Raw genomic sequence first — 18,585 nt, 5'->3', positions numbered from 1 at the left:
ATGCCCATTTTGTATGTAAGGGAATGTACTTGTGTGGCACAAGAAGTTCCTGAACACTATGGCTTCAGCCCCCACCAACCATTCTAAGCTCCATACAACAAGCATTCCAACAGCTTCACTTTTTACTGCATGATTTTGAAATGGGAATGTGAGAGAAATACCTCAAACATAGCACATGCTAGCAGGGGGGTAATGAACTGATAAGAACATAAGAAAAGCCTGGCTGGATCAGGCCAAAAGCCCATCAGCCTCCTGTATCTCACAGTGGTCCAAGAGATGCCTCTGGGAGCACACAAGACAACAGGAGACCTGCATCTTTGTGCCCTCCCTCGCAGTCCACCAGCACCCCAAGATCTCTCTCCTGATCTGTCACAGACAGCTCAGAACCCATTAGGCTATATGTGAAGTTTTTCCAGGTCATTTATAAACAGATTGAAAAGCACCTGACCCAGGACAGAACCTCAAGGCACACTGCTTTTCATCTCTCATTACTGTGAAAATTGCCCACTGACACCCACTCTCTGTTTCCAGGTCCTCAACCAGTTCCTAAATCTATGAGGACCCTCCCTCTTATTCCCTGACTGTGAAGTTTACTCAGCAGGCTTTGGTGAGGGATTGTGTCAAACACCATCTGAAAATCCAGATATATATAATAAGGTTCTCTCACACCTACATGCCTGTCGATCTTTTCAAAGAGTTCTAAAATGTTCATGAGGCACAACTTGCCTTTACAGAAGCCATGCTGGTTCTCCCTCAGCAAGGTTTGTTCAGTTTAAGCTGATCTCATTTAGCTCTCTTGATATGCCATTAAACATCTACAATTTACAAAAGTTGTAACACAAATACAGACCACCACATTAGTTGGATTTCTTAGGGGGATCCTTCAATGACTAGCATTCTGTGGCACTGGCTAATAGGAAAACAACTGAGTCCACCTTAGCTATATGAATCTGGGCTTTACTGTGAGTAAAAACAAGGTCCTACTGGGCATGAACTGTAACAAAAAAGACTCAACAGGAACTCTCATGACTGCACAGAAAGTTCCTTTTTATCACGTGAACATCTGCTGCACTCTAAATGCTGATAAGCAGCAGCCGGTTTTGGAGTTTGGTCTAGCTAGCCAATAAAACAGCAATTGCAAAAAGAACAGAAATGGAGATAGAGTTGAAGGAGGAGCTAAGAGGACAGGCTAATCTCTCTGGACTATGAGGTCATATCAAAAGCCCAACAGAGGGTAAAACCTGTGCTGCCTGACAACTTGTGACATTTTGTATGGAGTGATTATGATGTCCTCAGAAAGCCGGGGAGGGGGGGAGAGCATGCACTCTAGAAACATCAAGCCCTAGTGAACACAAAAGCAGACACCAGGCCAAGGCAGGCCATAATGAAGATGCAAGACAAAAGCCAAGTGTCTTAATCAGAGAAAGGAAATTAAGCAGAAATTCGTGAACAGGAAACTGAATCCTAGCACCTACAGTAGAACCAGATGGCTCCATTATATTCAGGTCATTCTAAAGTCAGAATTAAAGACTTATTTGAGTTTCACTACTGGCTCTTTCAAGTTCAGCAAATTGCTGAACTAATGTTTTGTTTGCACTGATTCACTTCATACATGCATGGAGAAGCATTAATAGTTTATTTTAGGGAAGATTTGAAACAGGTTTGACTAGTCCCCAAGCAAGGAATCAAGGATGAGTCCTACTCTTATCAAAAGGCAATATTGGTTAATGCTGCAGATAGTGATCATGTTCCTTGCATTTCTGGAATGAGAATTCACACAAAAGCTGCCAGCAATGGAGACTCCACTCTGAGCTGTGCCCTCCTGTGTGCTACATCTGTACCTAGAAAGAGGCCAGAATGATTCCTGCTTTGCAATAAAACAGTGATACTAAAAAAATTTTTTCATTCTATTAGGAAAATTCGGTTCTATCCTTAAATCAGCTGGCAATAAAATCCCCATACAGCCTTTAGAAGGCAGTTTTTGCTTATAAACAGCACATTAATGCAGGCACAATCATCAAAACAGTAGAGCTATGGGCAACTATGGTATTTAGACTATGTTTGCCTTTTTAAGCACAAATATAGCTTAGATAATTGAGATTGCAATCCTATACACATCTGCCTGGGAGTTAAGTCTCATGGAAATCAATGGGGCTTACTTCTGACAGACATGCACAACATTGTGGTGTGAGATTTGTGTTTTGAAATTCATTATAGGTTCCCCACCAGATTGGAGGAATCATCTTCTAAGAAAGAAATGTTAAGGGAAAGGGCAATAGTACAACAGAAAAGAACAAGGCCTGCATATAGAAAGTTAGAGCTTCAATCTGCTGCATCTCCAATTAAAAGCTTCTTAGGGCTCCTAAGCATGCCATGTGCCACAGTGGGTGGGTTATTTTTAAAAACAGGGACCCCAGGGAGCTGCAAAACAGAGCAGAATTGTAGCAAGCTTTACAACTTTGCCTCCACTGTGGTTTTGCTCTGAACTTTGCCCTTCTGTGTGCTATTTGAAATAGGAGGGGAAGAACTTCTGCTGAAAGCCGATAGCCAAAATACATTGGTTCTGACAAAGTCTGGCTCTGATAAACCCTGCTAACAGGGCAAGAGGCACTTTTTCAAGTGGTGCTCCTCTTATATTTAGTGGGGGGAGAGTAAGTATCCCTTTTCACCCCAACACAGTGTCTTTCCTTGTGGCCATTACTGGTGTTCTGCATCTTTTTAGACTGCAAGCCCTTTTGGGACAAGGAGCCATTTAATTGATTTTGGGCACAGTCCTAACCAGGTCTACTCAGAAGTAAGTCCTGTTTTGTTCAATGGGACTTACTCTCAGGAAAGTGTGGTTTGGATTGCAGCCTTTGTCTGTAAACTGCTCTGTGAATTTTGTTGTTGTTGTTGAAAAGCAGTATATAAATACTGTTAACAACAGTTTACAAACTGTAAAGACAGAAAACAGTATTTCTCAACTTATTTTGTCTAAAATGGTGGTAACTAATCAAGTTTGACTTCAACTGAATAAACGCTCTTGAGATTGTATTATTTTAGAGTTCTCTTGCTTTCATTACGGTATAAGGTCAAGTGTTTCATGATAATTGGTTTGAGGTGCCTGGTGATAGAAAAACCTTTAGAGCAGTGGTTCCCAAACTTTCTAGCATTGGGATCCACCTAAAAAAAAGTTTCACTTTGCCAGCCTCTCAAGCCTCTGTGGCTATAATGGTGATTAGGCAGGAGAGAGAGAGAGAGAGAGAGAGAGAGAGAGAGAGTCCAAAATAGCAGATTGTTTAACCTTTGATGCATACAGTCTAATCTGCCCTATCACTTCCATGAACCACCAAAAATTGGTTCATGATCCACTAGTGGGCCATGGACCCACAGTTTGAGAACCTCTGCCACTGTCTCTAAAGTTTAGACATGATTTTAGCTACTAAAAAAATACTAAAATCCACAATCTGGTAGGTGGGAGCACAACCAACATTACAGCAATTGCAGTCAGTATCCAGGCAGAATGCAAAACGCTAGTTTCAACCAGTGGAATTTCAACATTCCACACAGCCCAGAGCCTACAGGGTTAACTGCACTAACTGCTCCCATTGTACAAAGATCATCAGACAAGGTCATGCTCAAAACCCCTCATCTAACAAGATCTGGTATAGGAGCATTATTGAAAATTGATATTACAGGGTTATTCAAGGCTTCAAAAACTGGGAGAGACTGGAGGTGCTATCATAGATAACTACACAGAGGTACAGGAAAAGGGACCTGAGCAAACAGAAGGGACCGATGAGGTATATATCCTTTTAAAATTTAAGGATGTAGTCTGAGATATGCAAGATTGTTAGAGCATGCATCTAGGCAACTCTGGATGTGCCTCAACACATGAAGTAATAGGGAAAGGTAGATGTGCTAAATGCTCACCGGTATCTCTCTTCTTGCAAAGCCTGCATGATCAAGGTATAATCCCTCTGGTAGTGAACTTTAAGGTTCTCAAAAGTTTCATCCAGTCTTGCTTGGTTCTCTCTGATCTCTTGAATCTCATGCAGTATTGCATCAAACCCTGAGCTTGGCATTTCCATAGTGTTTGTTTTGGAGCTTGGTGCTCCGATGGGGATTCCTGTGGTGCTGTTAGCCCCCACAGAGCCCGATGTGGCACTGGAACAATCTTCTTCACTGCCATATTTTGGACTTGACTGAAAGTTATGCACACCTAAAGCCTTTCCCCCAGTCCCATCTTCTTGACCTTCTTCCAAGGAGTCCTTCAAATTAGCAATATTGTCTGCACTCCCAAACTTGTTCCTAATGAGTGAGGCAATTTCCCGCGGTTTGGAAACAACAGCGCCTGCTGCTGAATGTGTCGCCTGGGAGAAACTGGAAAGCCCACCCTTAACACTGTCCACTACTCCTTCACTGAAGCCAGTGACCTTTGCCCCCACATCTTTTAACCCCTGGTGCATATCCCTCAAAACATCTTTTGGCTGCCGAGGGATGCCATTCTGCTCAATTTCTCGCAGCTTCCGATGGTAGTGCTCTAGCTTTTTCTGCAACTGGAGGATTGTCTGGGCTGATTTCTGGTTCTTCTTCTCAAACACCTGTTTGATGCGGGCACTCTGCTGCTTGTCAGCATTGTTGGCCAATTTCAGGTACTCTGCCACGTTGTCATCCCGAGCTGTTTGCTCTATTTTAATTTGCTCTGTCAGCTTCAGTATCTTCTGCTGCAGGTGGGTGATGGCCACTTTTGTGCGCTGAGGATCTGGGGTCCCATCAACAGAGTCTGTGTTGATGCTGCAGTCTGTGCTTGAAGCCACTGCACTAGTTGTTTGTGCAAGGCTGCTCACATCTAACCGCTCAATCTGCAGGAAAGAGTAAAAGAAGTTAATATTAAAGCCAGTTTTGATAACTAGCAGAAAAAGAACCAAGAAAGCCAATTTGGTCCTTTTAAATTAAAAAAAAAAAATACTTGAAAACTAGCAATTTTATGAGGAATATTTATAAATGCATATACTGCTTTTCCACCCAAAAAGAGATTTCAAAGTGGTTTGCAATAAAGTCAACAACAAAAGACCACCCAAGCAACAACCAAGAATCACAGAGAAACAATAAAAGGATAAGAAAATAGCACACTGGAACAAAGAGTATTCCTTGTCTCATATGAAATTCTCACTCTAAGAGTAGAGAAAATTTGGAAGCCTCTCTAGTTTCCTGAGCAGTTAGAAGGATGAAGCCCAGAAGCTCCAACCAGTTGTGTACATTCCCATACTAATTTCAGTAATCAAAAGGACAAAAGGAGTAAGGGGTATTGTGTCCTACAGGACAGACTGCATGATAGAAAGGCTAGTTTCAGAAGCCTTGAAATTCAAATAAATAGCTGGCAGAATAACTTGTTTATATCAAACAAATCTATGAGATAAATACAAGTACACTGATCCACATAAATGTCCAGTTGTGTGAGCATGCCAATGTTGCCTAACCACTCCTCTTCTTTGAGCCCTTACTAGGATCCCAGAACAAATAAAAAAAAAGAATTGATCAACTATTCAAAGTGTGGCTCCCAGCTCCAAAATTGGAAGGATGCTGGTGAAAGTAGTTGAGATGAGGAGCTGGACTCATTTAATAGGGTAGGCATCAATGTCAAGGCAAGATCTCAAATTCCTGAATATTTCCCAATTTTCCCCTTACCTAAAAAAAGAAAAATAATTACATCCACAACCTGCATTGATTTATACTGAAAGGGAAAATTCCAGGACAACCAGAGATTCTCCTCTACACAATATACTGATATACACATGCAAGCAACAAGTGAAAATGCGATTTTCAGATGTGCTACTCTGAATCAGTAAACACTTTAAAAACAATTGCACAGCAGTAGTGCTCTCCCCCCCCCACCTCTCAACACTTATTTTGATAACCAAGAAAGCATTTTTTCCTTCTCTAACCTACCTTGGCTTTCCTGAGACGCAACAACTGTTCCCAATGCATGACTTGAACAAAGGAGAAACATGCCTACATTAACTGGGCTGAAACCTAATACACACAGGCGCTCACTCAGAGTGCTGTAAAACAAAGTTTCAAGGAAGGCAGCTCAGTACAGAAACCAGTGAATCACTTAATTACTCAGCAGCTCCTCCCCAAATGGGGAATGAGTTAGCTCTCCTAACATGAGTATGAAGAAATAGCAACATGACATCATCAAGGACATGAATAAAAAAAAGACTGAGTTTATATCTTAATAAGACAGAAGCCCAGAGAAAAACAAAAAGAAACTGTACAGGATTGCTAGCAGATGAGACATGAACTAGGTAATATGCATGGACAAAGCCCTTTGAAAAGCAAAGGCAGCATCGGAAGTGGTGGGGAGGGGGCAGAAGATGCAGTTCTATAAACAGCTATCTTGTAAGAGCCTTCATCATATGCTCTGGGAGTTGCTTTTTACATAAGAACATAAGAACAGCCCCACTGGATCAGGCCATAGGCCCATCTAGTCCAGCTTCCTGTATCTCACAGCGGCCCACCAAATGCCCCAGGGAGCACACCAGATAACAAGAGACCTCGTCCTGGTGCTCTCCCCTACATCTGGCATTCTGACTTAACCCATTCCTAAAATCAGGATGTTGCGCATACACATCATGGCTTGTACCCCATAATGGATTTTTCCTCCAGAAACTCGTCCAATCCCCTTTTAAAGGCGTCTAGGCTAGACGCCAGCACCACATCCTGTGGCAAGGAGTTCCACAGACTGACCACGCGCTGAGTAAAGAAATATTTTCTTTTGTCTGTCCTAACCCGCCCAACACTCAATTTAGTGGATGTCCCCTGGTTCTGGTATTATGTGAGAGTGTAAAGAGCATCTCCCTATCCACTCTGTCCATCCCCTGCATAATTTTGTATGTCTCAATCATGTCCCCCCTCAAGCGTCTCTTTTCTAGGCTGAAGAGGCCCAAACGCCGTAGCCTTTCCTCATAAGGAAGGTGCCCCAGCCCCGTAATCAGCTTAGTCGCTCTCTTTTGCACCTTTTCCATTTCCACTATGTCTTTTTTGAGATGCGGCGACCAGAACTGGACACAATACTCCAGGTGTGGCCTTACCATCGATTTGTACAACGGCATTATAATATTAGCCGTTTTGTTCTCAATACCCTTCCTAATGATCCCAAGCATAGAATTGGCCTTCTTCACTGCCGCCGCACATTGGGTCGACACTTTCATCGACCTGTCCACCACCACCCCAAGATCTCTCTCCTGATCTGTCACAGACAGCTCAGAACCCATCAGCCTATATCTAAAGTTTTGATTTTTTGCCCCAATGTGCATGACTTTACACTTACTGACATTGAAGCGCACCTGCCATTTTGCTGCCCATTCTGCCAGTCTGGAGAGATCCTTCTGGAGCTCCTCACAATCACTTCTGGTCTTTACCACTCGGAAATGTTTGGTGTCGTCTGCAAACTTAGCCACTTCACTGCTCAACCCTGTCTCCAGGTCATTTATGAAGAGGTTGAAAAGCACCGGTCCCAGGACAGATCCTTGGGGCACACCGCTTTTCACCTCTCTCCATTGTGAAAATTGCCCATTGACACCCACTCTCTGCTTCCTGGCCTCCAACCAGTTCTCAATCCACGAGAGGACCTGTCCTCTAATTCCCTGACTGTGGAGTTTTTTCAGTAGCCTTTGGTGAGGGACCGTGTCAAACGCCTTCTGAAAGTCCAGATATATAATGTCCACGGGTTCTCCCGCATCCACATGCCTGTTGACCTTTTCAAAGAATTCTATAAGGTTCGTGAGGCAAGACTTACCCTTACAGAAGCCATGCTGACTCTCCCTCAGCAAGGCCTGTTCGTCTATGTGTTTTGAGATCCTATCTTTGATGAGGCATTCCACCATCTTACCCGGTATGGATGTTAGGCTGACCGGCCTATAGTTTCCCGGGTCCCCCCTCTTTCCCTTTTTAAAAATAGGCGTGACATTTGCTATCCTCCAATCTTCTGGTACCGTGGCTGTTTTGAGGGACAAGTTGCATACCTTAGTCAAGAGATCTGCAACTTCATTCTTCAATTCCTTAATAACCCTTGGGTGGATGCCATCAGGGCCCGGTGACTTATTGATCTTTAATTTATCAATGAGGTCTGAAACATCTTCTCTTTTAACCTCTATCTGACTTAACTCCTCGGTTAGGAGGGGCCGTTCGGGCAGCGGTATCTGCCCGAGGTCTTCTGCCGTGAAGACAGATGCAAAGAACTCATTTAATTTCTCTGCCATCTCTAAGTCTCCTTTTATCTCCCCTTTCCCTCCCTCACCATCCAGAGGGCCAACCGCTTCTCTGGCGGGTTTCCTGCTTCTAACATATTTGAAGAAGCTTTTATTATTCCCCTTAATGTTGCTGGCCATGCATTCCTCATAGTCTCGCTTGGCCTCCCCTATCACCTTCTTACATTTCTTTTGCCACAGTTTATGTTCCTTTTTATTCTCTTCATTAGGGCAAGACTTCCATTTACGGAAGGAAGCTTCCTTGCCCTTCACAGCCTCTCTAACTTGGCTGGTTAGCCATGCGGGCACTCTCCTGGATTTAGTGGAACCCTTCTTTCTTTGCGGTATAACCTCTGCTGGGCCTCTATTACTGTTGTTTTTAGCAGCCTCCATGCACTCTGGAGAGACTGGACTCTTTTTACCCACCCTTTCAACCTCCTTCTAACCAGCCTCCTCATTTGAGGGAAGTCCGCCCGTCTGAAGTCAAGGGTTTTTGTTAGAGATTTGCCTGGTATTCTTCCCCCAATGTGCACGTCAAAACGGATCGCAGCATGATCACTGTTCCCCAATGGCTCAGTAACGTTTACATCTCTAACCAGGTCCTGCGTACCGCACAAAATTAAATCCAGAGTCACCTGTCCTCTGGTGGGCTCCTTGACTAGCTGATCTAAGCCACAGTCATTTAGCACGTCAAGAAATCCGGTTTCCTTATCGTGACCAGAACACAAATTGACCCAGTCAATATGAGGATAATTGAAGTCCCCCATGATTACAACCCTGTCCTTCCTTGTCACCTCCCTGATCTGTTTCCTCATTTCAAGGTCCCCATCAGATTTCTGGTCTGGAGGACGATAGCACGCCCCCAGTATTACATTGCTGCACAAGCCTGGTAATTTAACCCATAGAGATTCTACGGTGGAGTCGGACCCACCTTCAATCTCTACTTTGCTGGATTCTATCCCTTCCTTAACATAAACGGCCACCCCACCTCCAACACGCCCCTGCCTGTCCCTCCTGTAGAGTTTATAGCCCGGGATTGCGGTATCCCACTGATTCTCCGCATTCCACCAGGTTTCCGTTATGCCCACTATGTCAATATTTTCCCTTGTCACCAGACATTCCAGTTCTCCCACCTTTGCTCGTAGACTTCGGGCATTCGCATAAAAGCATTTATACACGGAATGCCCCAGGATGGGCTGCTTATTCGCTCCTTTGTCCCCGCATCCTCTCATTGTGCCAAACCGTCTATCACATCCCATCACCCTACCTTTCCCAATTTCTTCTCCTACCCTGCCTTTGTCTTGTTGTTCTCTAACCTCCCCATTCTCATCCCATAGGGATGAGGAGTCCCGAACCGGATGCCCCTCGGCTCCTGTCGGCCTTCCCCCAGGGATCAGTTTAAAAGCTGCTCTGCCACCTTTTTAATGTTATGCGCCAGCAGTCTGGTTCCATTCTGGTTCAAATGGAGCCCGTCCCTCTTGTACAGGCCCCGCTTGTCCCAAAACGTTCCCCAGTGCCTAACGAATCTAAACCCCTCCTCCCTACACCACCGTCTCATCCACGCATTGAGACCCCTGATCTCCGCCTGCCTAGCTGGCCCTGCGCGTGGAACAGGTAGCACTTCAGAGAACACTACCTTTGAGGTCCTGGCTTTCAGCTTCCTGCCTAAAAGCCTAAATTTGGCCTCCAGGACCTCCCAGAAAGTACATGAAAGTACATTTTTTTCTACCCAAGTAGAAAGTACATTTTTTTCTACCCAAAAAGTACATGAAAACAAAAAATAAACTGTTTGCAGAGAATAGCTTGCAGCTGACTAGACCCCATATTCAAATAAGCTGTTCAGAAGTTGAAAGGACTTTGAGGAGTGCTTATGGGGGAGGGTAGATATCCATCTCCTAAATATGGATTTGAATGCGAAAAAGTAAGCAAATACAGTTGTGTTATTTATCACATGTAAAACCACTGCATGACAAATTAAGCTCTGAACAATACTGCCACTTTGAGGATGGAGCTGTTGTGGCAGAGATAACTACTAAGCACCTGTCTGGACTAGATAGAAAATTGCTCATTATGCTATAAAACCTGAAACTTCAATAAAGGGAAGGCAGGTTAATTACCACTGAAAGTGCAAACTGAAATGTAACAAATTTGTAAAAGGCGAATGAAAATGTGTATTAAATATTTCCATTTTCATTATGTCACTTTTCCTGTACATTGCTTACTTTATGTAAAACCACTCACCACACATGCACATGATAGCAACAGCTAAAAGCTTCACATTGTCCCAATTCTGAAATTGTTAACATTCTTCTATGGGTGTGTGTATGAATTTGATAGTGGACTACAAGGCAAAACCTGTGGAATACTTATAGAAGAAGATGGTGGAAGTCTGTATACAGTGGGTCCTTGATATCTGTGGGGGATCTGATCCAGGATCCCTGCATGGCACAGCAATAACTTTCCTGGGGCTCTGTTTGGGCTCCCAGCTTCCTCAGAATCCCCTGGATCAGTGTTTCTCAAACAGTGGGTCACGAGCCAATTTCAGGTGGGTCCCCATTCATTTCAACATTTTATTTTTAATATATTAGACTTGAGGCTACCATGGTATGTGACTGCATTTGGGGAAATGTTACAGACCTGTACTTTTAACAAGCTACTAAGTATATTCTTTTAACCATGATAGTAAGTGGAATTTACTCCTGGGTAAGTGTGGGTAGGATTGCAGCCTAGGACTGTCAAAAATTTTCCTGCTTGATGATGTCACTTCCAGTCATGACATCACTTCCAGTGGGTCCTGACAGATTCTTATTCTAAAAAGTGGGTCCCGGTGCTAAATGTGTGAGAACCACTGCCCTGGATATAACTGGAAGGCACTTCCAGTTTGTGCCAGTGAACTGAAGTGCTTCTGAATAATCACAGGTGTGGAGCCTGTGGCGATGCATGGCCTCCCTGAGCCTCAGAAGGTTTCTTGGACACAACAGGCACTTCCAGTTTGTGCTGGCAAACCAGAAGTCCCTTCTAGTTTCATCCAGGGAGTCTTCTGAAGCATAGGCAGGAAAGAACTGAAAGTCACTGGCGTGAACCGGAAGTGCCTTCTGGTTGTGTCTGGAAAGTCTTCTGAGGTCCTCCAGCTGCAGGCTGGATATTCATTGCTGGCAGCTGGCAGCCCAAATATCTGCAGGATATTCAAATCCGCAGATGCCAAGCCTGCAGATAACAAGGGCCCACTGTACTCTTTTCTCCCTTCCTTTGAGGGAAAGGAGAGGAAAAAAATGGTACATGCATGCACGCACTGGATCTTACGTTTTTCCTTGCAGAAGTTTACTGTTTAGCAGACAAACCACTTTGGTTTTACAAGCAGGTTGCTTGTTCAGCAGCACAGAAAAAGGGGAATTAAAGCTCTTGATAAAAGATCAGATTTTATGCTTCTCTCTTCTAAACTGGAAACAGCAAAACGTCTAATGGATAATGAACCTGAAGACTGCTGTGAAATTAGAACCAATGGCAATGTAACTTGGAGAAAAAGATTCACTGGCGTATTTCTAAAGCCCAATTTAGAGCAGACAAAACTAAACCTTTGTCAGATCCTGAGCCAAATTATTCAGCTAGTGAGTAATGCCTAATCCAAGATTTTAGCATTAAGAAATTGTTTCCTGAAAGTGGAGTTCAGGTGCGTAAACAGTTTCATTGCCAAGAATAAAAAGGTGGACTGGTCTCAATTCTTCCCTAACCTTGAACAATGAATCAAGAACTGGCTACTGTCATTAAACATTATACAATATAGTACTGTAGTATAGAGGATCATGTGAACATCAGGATTTATTTGATTTCAGAGTGCAGTGTAGCCCATTCCAGTTGTAATATTAAATGCCATTTAAGATACTCAAAGTTTCCTTCTAGGGCTATAAAAACATCTGCAGTTTGGCACCTTTCCTTTCACATGGGGGATTACATTATTGAACACTGGCGTATACTGCAAAAACATGTAAACAATAGGAACTCACACAAAACTACCTGAACAAGGAGGAGCACTGAGATGTTTCACTATGTTATTTCAAACATTTATGTGCATAAATTAGGTTTTGGAATTTTCAAAGCACATTTAAATCAAACCCACGTACAATGAGAGGTAGGTACCTGAATATGTTTCACATTCTATCTTATCCTAGGGTTCAGAATGGAGCACAGAAATCCAGTCCCTCTTTTCCATCTATTCACTGAAATTAATCTAAAGCTTCTTACTGCAACGATAATCAGAGGTAGATATAGTCTGAACCAAGAAACACAATCCATATCCAGAATAAATGGAGCATACTCATTTAAATTTAGTTTGCTAAAATAACTCTGGTTTATTAAAAGGACAATAGAGGCTACAATTTAAAATGCACTCTCCTCGATCTGCAATTAGTTTCACCTTTGGAAATTGTGGGGGCTTGAGGCCTCACCTTCTCAAAAGCAAGTATTGGCAAGCGTTAAATCACCAACACTTCCATGCACTCTCTTACTTAGATCTACAACCAGTGGTGTCACTAGGATTCGCGTCACCCAGTGTGGGAGGCCTGCGCATCACCCCATGTAGTGGACAGGGCAACGCCCCAGGTGGCCGTGGTGATATACCATCGCCCCACCCCACTGGTTTTTTGGCTGTACCTTTTGTTAGAACACAGATATTTCAACGTGGATTGTTTCATTGCATTCTGCATGAAATTATGCATTGATTGATATATATATAACATGATGTATAACATGAACATTCCTCCAAACTCTGATTTTAGTGATTTTGAGAACTTGTAGAGTCTCTCTCACACACACACACCCTGTGTCAACTTACTAATAACTTACTGCAGCAGTTCTCAAACAATTAGCACTGGGACTCACTTTTTAGAACAGGGGTGCCCAAACCCCGACCCTGGGGCTACTTGTGGCCCTCGAGGCCTCTCAATGCGGCCCTCAGGGAGCCCCCAGTCTCCAATGAGACTCTAGCCCTCTGGAGATTTGTTGGAGCCCTCACTGGCCCGATGCAACCGCTCTCAGAGTAAGGGCGACTGTTTCACCTCTGTGGGATGAGGGCTTCCTCCACTGCTTACTGTTTCATGTCTGTGATGCAGTAGTGGCAGCAAAGGAAAGGCTAGCCTTGCTTTGTGCAAGGCCTTTTATAGGCCTTGAGCTATTGCAAGACCATCATTCATTCTTAAAAGTTAATCTTTAATATATTCATTTATGTAAACTTATGTAGATTTATTCAAATTTTAAATGTAAATTAATTCTTTTTTTCCCCCGGCCCCTGACACAGCATCAGAGAGATGATGTGGCCCTCCTGCCAAAAACTTTGGACACCTCTGTTTTAGAATGACCATCTGTCCAGGACCCACTGGAAGTGATGTCATGGCCAGAAGTGACATCATCAAGCAATTAAAATAAATAATTATAAATAATTAAATTAAAATAAAATAAATAAATAAGGGGGAGCCAGTCCTGTTCCACCAAGTGAATCTACTCCGAAGTAAGTCCTATTGTGGTCAATGAGGCTTACTCTCAGGAAAGTGTGGGTAGGATTGCAGCCTGTGAGCCCAAGCCTATGTATGTCTACTCTGAAGTAAGTTCCATAGTGGTCAATGGAGCTTACTTTGTAGTCTGCCTGCAATAACCCCACCAAAAAGAATCAGTGAGATTTCCAGCCCTCCCATTGCCCAGTTTAAAGTTCTTCTATTTCAGGCATATCAAGATAAAGACCCACCTGGCTTTGCAAGTGCAAAATAGAAAACTTTCCCCATACCATTCAAGCCCCTTTTTTGTCCTTTTTAGGGTGGGAGGCTGCCTTATGTTGCACTCCAGCTCCGTCAGATCAGGACCCTTCTGGTGTCCTCACATTCCCCTTTGCCTGGCCTGACCACCAGCCAAGGCACGTCTGCCTACTCGCGAGTAAACGCGACTATGAGGCTGCTTTGCTTTCCATTGGGCTCCATAGACTGGGAGGGAGGCAGCTGGGAGGGAGGAACCTCCTTCTCTGGTGTTTCTGGGGGCTGCACTCATTGGATGAGGACCATTCTGACATCCTTGGACTAAGGCAAGTCTGCCTACTCGTGAGTAAACACGGCCATGTGCCTTCATTTCTGGCTCAGACTCGCAGCTGGGAGGGGGGAGCTTCTCGGCTATTTTGGGGGGCTGCATTCACTGGATCGGGACCACTGTGGTGTCGTTGGATTCCTCTCAGCCTGCCCTTTCCGACAGACTATGGCAAATACACCTACTTGTGAGTAAACGCGCAATACGGCTCACTTTCATTTTCCATAGGGCTCAATGCATTTTTTTCCATCCGGTTTTTTGGCCATAACTTTTGAGCGAAAGGAGCGATTTCAGTTCCGTTTCTTGCACTGCACTCCGCTGGCCATTCAACATCCAACAGTGTATGGCATGACACGGTAGCTCCTAACCCCAAGATGTTAGCGCATCCTCCCCCCAGGGCGCATCACCCCCCCGGCGCATCACCTGGTGCGGCCCGCACCCCCCTAGCGACGCCAGTGTTTACAAACAGTGTGCATATGTGTGGGAGGGAGGGACAATACACCTCAAAGGGTCTGAATTATCAAAGGAACCATTAGTTGCCGATATCTAATGTCTCTCCTCCTTTCTTAAGCCAGTTCTGCCCAACATTGTATATACGCAACAGGGAGCAAATATATACACTTGGGGGTTGGACAGAAATGGGTTAAAGAAGAAAACATGAAAGGCACAATTTCCATGAATAAGTACAACCACTTAAAGAGACATTTAACATTCTTAACATTTAACATAACATCCTAAATGCTATGGGTTTGCAAAATGTACTAATATTACAAATTAGTCTGAAAACTTGATGTTTTATTGTGCTCTACATGTCTTCAGAAATAGTGCACAGAGCTGACAAACCAGTGAAGCATGCCAGTCCAGGCACATGTGCAGGTCCACCCACAGAGGCAGCACCCTTTTTTAGTTGTCAGAGAACTGAGTACTGAAAAGCAACTATGTTTTTACCAAGGGGTTAACCACTTTGGAATGATTATATGTTATATCAAAGTACAATCAACCACATACTACATCTGCACTGGCCAACCCGTTTCTTTAGTTATACTCGTAATTACTAGATTCCAATACATCAGCATTGTGCTGAAATGCTGAAGATGCAAAATTTATCTTAAAACATTTATACCTGGCTCTTGTACAGTTTGTTGCAGTTTACAGATTTAAATGCAATCACTAAAAGAAGCTTTAAATGAACTATGCATTCCATGAGAAGCAGGTATACATTCACTATCAAGAGTAAGATGAGAGGTTAAAATGCCCCAATTCAACTATCAAAAGCCTGTGAGAATAAATAGGTCTTTCATTTTTTTCCAGAAATTCAGCAAGGAGTAACACTGCTGAATGGGGCTTGTCTATCACTACTAAGATTGCCCTGGTTTTTCTGCCCACCATTCTAACCTACTTGACATTTTGAGCAGAGACCTATTGGAAGATTTGAATAGGCAAGATAGCTCAGACAGGAGGAAAGAGTCTCTGAGATGTGCAAGTGTCTGACTATGAAGGGGTTTAAAGTCAACACCGACACCTGAAATTTGGCCCAGAAACATCACTATCATTGTAATCATTGCAGTATAGGTTATGTATTTTCCTGGACTTCCAGCCTAATTGTGCTATAGCATGTTATTGAATTTTCTAAACTGTTTTCTAGTGCAGCCCCACGTAAGTGCAGCCGCACTGCAGCCAATCCAAGAAGTTACGAACAACATTTTTGTTGGTTCTTAAGAGTGGATGCATCTAGCATATTAGCTGTTATCTTTGCCACAGTTATTGATATTAACTAAAAACAGTTATGTACTGCTTTTTGACAAAAAGCTCACATTTGCTATCTGTCTGTCAGATAGCAATGTTAGGCCCAGAAGTATTCTCAGAGTACATTTCTGTTCCAAAAAGCAACAGGTACTCCATTACCAGGCACAGTTTAGTAAAGCATCAAGTATAAAGGCGTATCTGCTGGGATTAAGAAATTCACACAACAAAATATTCATGAGACCAGAGGCTGCATAAACATAAACCTACCATACATTTTGCACCTGTTGTGATTAGACAATGACATTTTAAATCTCTACATAGATAAATAAGGGATCCCTTTGAAACCTCACAGAGATAGGACATGCAGCCTCACCATTCAGTCACAATTTAGCAAGATATCCAACACTGTAACTCTGCTTGTGAGGTGCTATGAGGTACTGCTAGGATATGATAGCTTCCTTTCTTTCTGGGCAAATTGTGAGAATTTAGTTAAATAGTGCCTATCAAATGTTTAACACAAAGAATTTGGCATGATTTATAATGGGTTCACAGGGTCAAATGCTTGCTGTTTGGTAAGCTGTACACCACCTACTTGACAAGCAGTTGGCAGAAATCACTCTCTTCAAGTACTGCAAAATGACTAAATCAGGTCCTTAAAAAAACTCACTAAGCTAGCCAATGAGTCCAGTACCAAGGGGATTACTGCCCAATAGCTCTTTAGCAAACACCCTGCTGTGATGTGTATAATTCAGTTTACAACATCTTTCAACTGACATCATCCATTTAAAAAAAGAAAAAGACACACAGTTTACTCAGAATGCTCTTATCACCATTTCCGTATTGATCACCCTACACAGCAGGTTGGCTGTTCCATTAACAGAAGACTTGGCTGAAGATTTACAGCTGTTATTAAAATGATTATTAAAATAGCATCTGAAGCAAGCGCTGAGGTTCACAGAACCCCAAGGTGGCAACAGTCACTTAAAAAAAAGAAGACTATTCTTTGGATACAGCCACATGCTTTTACCAAGGTGACATGAATTCAGGAACCAAGAGCACTTTGGAAAAATCAGTAGTGGGAGGGTGTCTATGTGAATTCTCCCGGGCAAAAGACCCTAACTGCATCCCAATCAGACTTATTTTCAACTTAGAGCATGGGGGGGGGGTGATAGAGAAAGTGACCAGTGGGGCATCTGCAGGGAAAGGGTTAATTCCTGCATATCTACCATTCTTTCCCCCACTCCTGCCCATGCACTGGTGTTGCAAGGCAATCACAGTGGAAACAGAGCATTTGGTTCATGATAACAGTATATTGCCAGTAGCCTACTGAGCTAGGGAGCACGTGCAGATGAGCAACTTGTGACACATGTAAAGGTTGTCACTCCCAAAACTGTTTAGAAGCATTACATTTTCATTGTTCAAATGACTTGCTGTAAATCTCTTCTCATTTCACAGGTCAGTATGAATATGAATTGTAACAGATGGGAACAAGAACTATGCTGGTCTACACAAGAAAAACCAAGGGGGTAGGAATGTCACCATAAACAAAAACCTTGATTGGTCTGGACACAGCCTTCCTTGGTTCTCTTTGACAGTTTGAATTTAAATCTCCCTCTTTCTATCATTCTCCCAAGCAATGCTTATTACTACACAGAAGTATGACATGATATGGGTGGGAAATTTCGAGCACTATGGCATTACACCACATGTTTTGTAGTAGTAGGTGTTACTGGGGGAGACAGAGATGTGCTTTTGACAGCTATACATGCTCCTTACTGTCTAGTTCCAGACTAAGAAAGCTATTCTTTCTAGAGATGCTAAGCGAATGACAAATATCAGTAGCACCACAACCTGAAAGGCAAGTTACAGCAGTTTTGGCTACCCTTGATCCTAGGATTTTGCAGAGATTTTCACTTCCTGTCCATATGCTTAAAAGTTTCTGTAGGGAAGTCTTTTTGCCACATAAACCCAGACAGATTTGAGCAAGCTGTTCTGGTACTCAAGACTTTTCCTTCTGCCTTGACCAAACAACTATATTTTCAGAAGTGAAATTGTAAAGAAAAGCATTGCTACATTGCAACTTCCAGTCACAAAAAGCTTCATTGGTTCCTTGGTTAGTAGATTGGTCATGATCCCTGCACACTATAAGTTAGATATCCATGAAAGCCAAATAAAACCAAAGATCTTGTGTTTGAATTCATCCTTTCCATCTCCACTTTAGCCTGAAGTTTTTTGTTCAATAAAATCAATATTGTACACTACTAATCAGAACAGATTATGGAGATAGATGCTTGTTCATCAACTAAGGAATGTGAGAAAATGCCGACTGTAACTACTCAGGTAAAGGTAGAAGTGCAAAGTTCTAAGAAAGAGCATGGGATAAATGAGAAGTACTGGAATTCTTAGTAGCAAGCAACTAAAGTGGATTTACGAATTCAATCAGGATTTCCCCCTTCCCCCCCCACACCCAGCTGCCCCCACCAGAGTACCTGATGCCTAAGGCAGCATGTCAAATGCTGTCCCCTTACCCAATAAGGTG

At 43.1% G+C, this 18,585-nt stretch overlaps 1 protein-coding gene across 3 annotated transcripts in view; it reads right to left on the bottom strand.

Annotated features, from left to right (window-relative positions):
- Positions 1 to 18,585, bottom strand: part of TMCC1 (transmembrane and coiled-coil domain family 1) — a 162,657-nt gene that overhangs the window by 12,563 nt on the left and 131,509 nt on the right. For all 3 annotated transcript variants that reach the window (XM_066616459.1, XM_066616458.1, XM_066616460.1), the window contains one exon: positions 3,913 to 4,844. In XM_066616459.1, the coding sequence (XP_066472556.1) occupies positions 3,913 to 4,844 (932 nt within the window). The remainder of the gene's footprint in view (positions 1 to 3,912; positions 4,845 to 18,585) is intronic.

Source organism: Tiliqua scincoides, chromosome 2 (assembly GCF_035046505.1).
Source record: "Tiliqua scincoides isolate rTilSci1 chromosome 2, rTilSci1.hap2, whole genome shotgun sequence".
Classification (NCBI taxonomy): domain Eukaryota; kingdom Metazoa; phylum Chordata; class Lepidosauria; order Squamata; family Scincidae; genus Tiliqua; species Tiliqua scincoides.
The sequence above is the reverse complement of the archived record's forward strand: the minus strand, read 5'-3'. Positions and strand labels throughout refer to the sequence as shown.